This window comes from Austrofundulus limnaeus, unplaced genomic scaffold (genome assembly GCF_001266775.1).
Source record: "Austrofundulus limnaeus strain Quisiro unplaced genomic scaffold, Austrofundulus_limnaeus-1.0 Scaffold163, whole genome shotgun sequence".
Lineage (NCBI taxonomy): Eukaryota > Metazoa > Chordata > Actinopteri > Cyprinodontiformes > Rivulidae > Austrofundulus > Austrofundulus limnaeus.
The window spans coordinates 187162-189239 of record NW_013952565.1 but is presented as its reverse complement, the minus strand read 5'-3'; the positions used below and the strand labels follow the sequence as shown (position 1 = coordinate 189239).

Sequence of the window (2078 nt, the reverse complement as noted above, 5' to 3'; positions counted from 1 at the left end):
TTTATTAGGAATAAAGACTTCTGAGTTCTGGTGCATTTCTGCGTGCGGGGGTCATTATGTCACCCCTATGCTGTATCTTGTTTTGCTCCTCAGCATGGCTGCCTAAAAACTGCTGCAGGATTTCTCAAACATGCATGAATGAGTCAAAGCAAGGCTTTGGGCATGTTTTTTTATGAGAGTATAACATTATAACATGATATAAAACTCAAAAAAGTTGATTTTACATGATATTGCCCCTTTAAATATTCACTGAGATGTCGTTTCTCTGTTGGATTGTTTCAGCCCGTGGTGGGGAATCTGTTCGCTCAGGCCCTGTGTGACTTCACAGCCAAGACGGAGAATCAGCTGAACTTCAATAAGGACGATGTGATCCGTGTGCTGGAGCAGCAGGAGAGCTGGTGGATGGGAGAGCTGAACGGCGCACGGGGCTGGGTCCCCAAGAATTACGTGACCCTGCTGGGAGAGGAGGAGGGCTCAGAGTAAGTGACACTCGTGTTTATTCCCAGCAGCTAGAGAGAGACTTCACCGTCTGAATTTAGAAGACCTAACAAACAAGTTTGAGATCAAGAAGACTTAAAAAAAAAAGATTTTAGTCGTTTAAACTTTTACACCACCAAGTTTTTCATTTCTCATATAATCTGATTTTAATCAGATTTTTCTCAGTACAGTAATGCGTCCAATCCCGATCTTTTATCCAGGACAGTTTTTATCTGGTAATTCAATTTTACAAAGTTTATAAAAGGTTTTGAAAATTAACTCCGCAAGCATTTTTCAGCAGGTATGTAATAAAAGAGGTCGAAATGTGTGCAACACTGTATGAAAATAAGTTTTTAAAAAAGAAACACACACAAAATATACAATTGTGACAGTAAATATACCTTATAAATACATATCTAGTGGGAAACAGAGTTGTTGTTTTCTTATATACTAAAGATGTTGCAGGATAATTTCTGTCAATCTGACAATCTTGAAATAACTAAGAAAACGGCAGTGTGGCAAATGTCATACTTGATTTTTCCTCTTAGTCAGTGGCAACAATCCTTGTTTTTCTGTTACATTAAACCCACATGAACCTGGGAGCCTGGAGCGTATACATACCTCCGAGCCATAATAACAAATGTACCTGTGTGAGGCTTTTAGGTCTGGTAACTAAGTGAAGACAAGCAGCTGTGACACGATGATGTGATATAACTTGTTACTGTACTGACATGGTGGCTACTTCCTGTCTGAAAACTGTTCAGAAAATGCAAAGAATTTCTTCCTTCTTGTCAGAGGAATGTGCTGAGCTTTAGTTGCTTTAAATTGAAACACGTTTGAGTTTGAACAAAACAGTTCATATTATGCTGACGGCTGTATTTATGTTTGTTAAGGAGTTAAAAATCTGTCGTGGGTTAGTTGTATTTTCTCTCAGTTGGACAACGTGAACTAGTTAATCGTAAGGTGCGTCTCTCATGTCTGACTGGGTCGAGGTTAGACTCCAGCAGTCTCAACATTTAATCTACTTTTAAATTTTGTTTTTCAAGTGTTTTCCATTGTTTCTTAAAAATCTGGCCAAACAATGTATTCCACACAGAAAATATTCATGTCTGTTGTGTTTATACATTTTATAATTCGTTTGCAGTTTGTGGAACTAGGAGCAAACACTTTTCTGGCTTCCTTTTTTCCTGCTTAAAGTCGTCTCATGATGACTAATTACTCGATCCTCCCTGTTTGTGTTGGGTCAGGTGTTTTGCTGACGCGTCAGAAAGATTTCACTGAGTTTAAAAATAAAGTGCTTGAACTTGTCAAGGAGTGTCTACTGAACACTGCATGACTTGGGACACAATGGGCCTCATGCAAGAACCGTTCGTACGCACAGATTTGTTCTTAAGTTGTGCGTACGAGTGATTTAGGAGAATTTGTGGCATTCTTCAAAGTCAAGCAATTTACAATGTAGAACATTTATATAACAAACATTATTGTCTATCTAAAATGTCAATACGGTAATTAATATAAAAAAGGGACACAATGGGCCTCATGCAAGAACCGTTCGTACGCACAGATTTGTTCTTAAGTTGTGCGTACGAGTGATTTAGGAG

General features: G+C 38.5%; 1 protein-coding gene across 1 annotated transcript in view; it reads left to right on the top strand.

The window, feature by feature from the left end:
* itsn2b (intersectin 2b) overlaps positions 1–2078 on the top strand; it is a gene marked incomplete in the record, with an annotated part of 53934 nt that overhangs the window by 33689 nt on the left and 18167 nt on the right. The window contains 1 exon segment of the mRNA XM_014017190.1: positions 283–479. Within this exon segment, the coding sequence (XP_013872644.1) occupies positions 283–479 (197 nt within the window).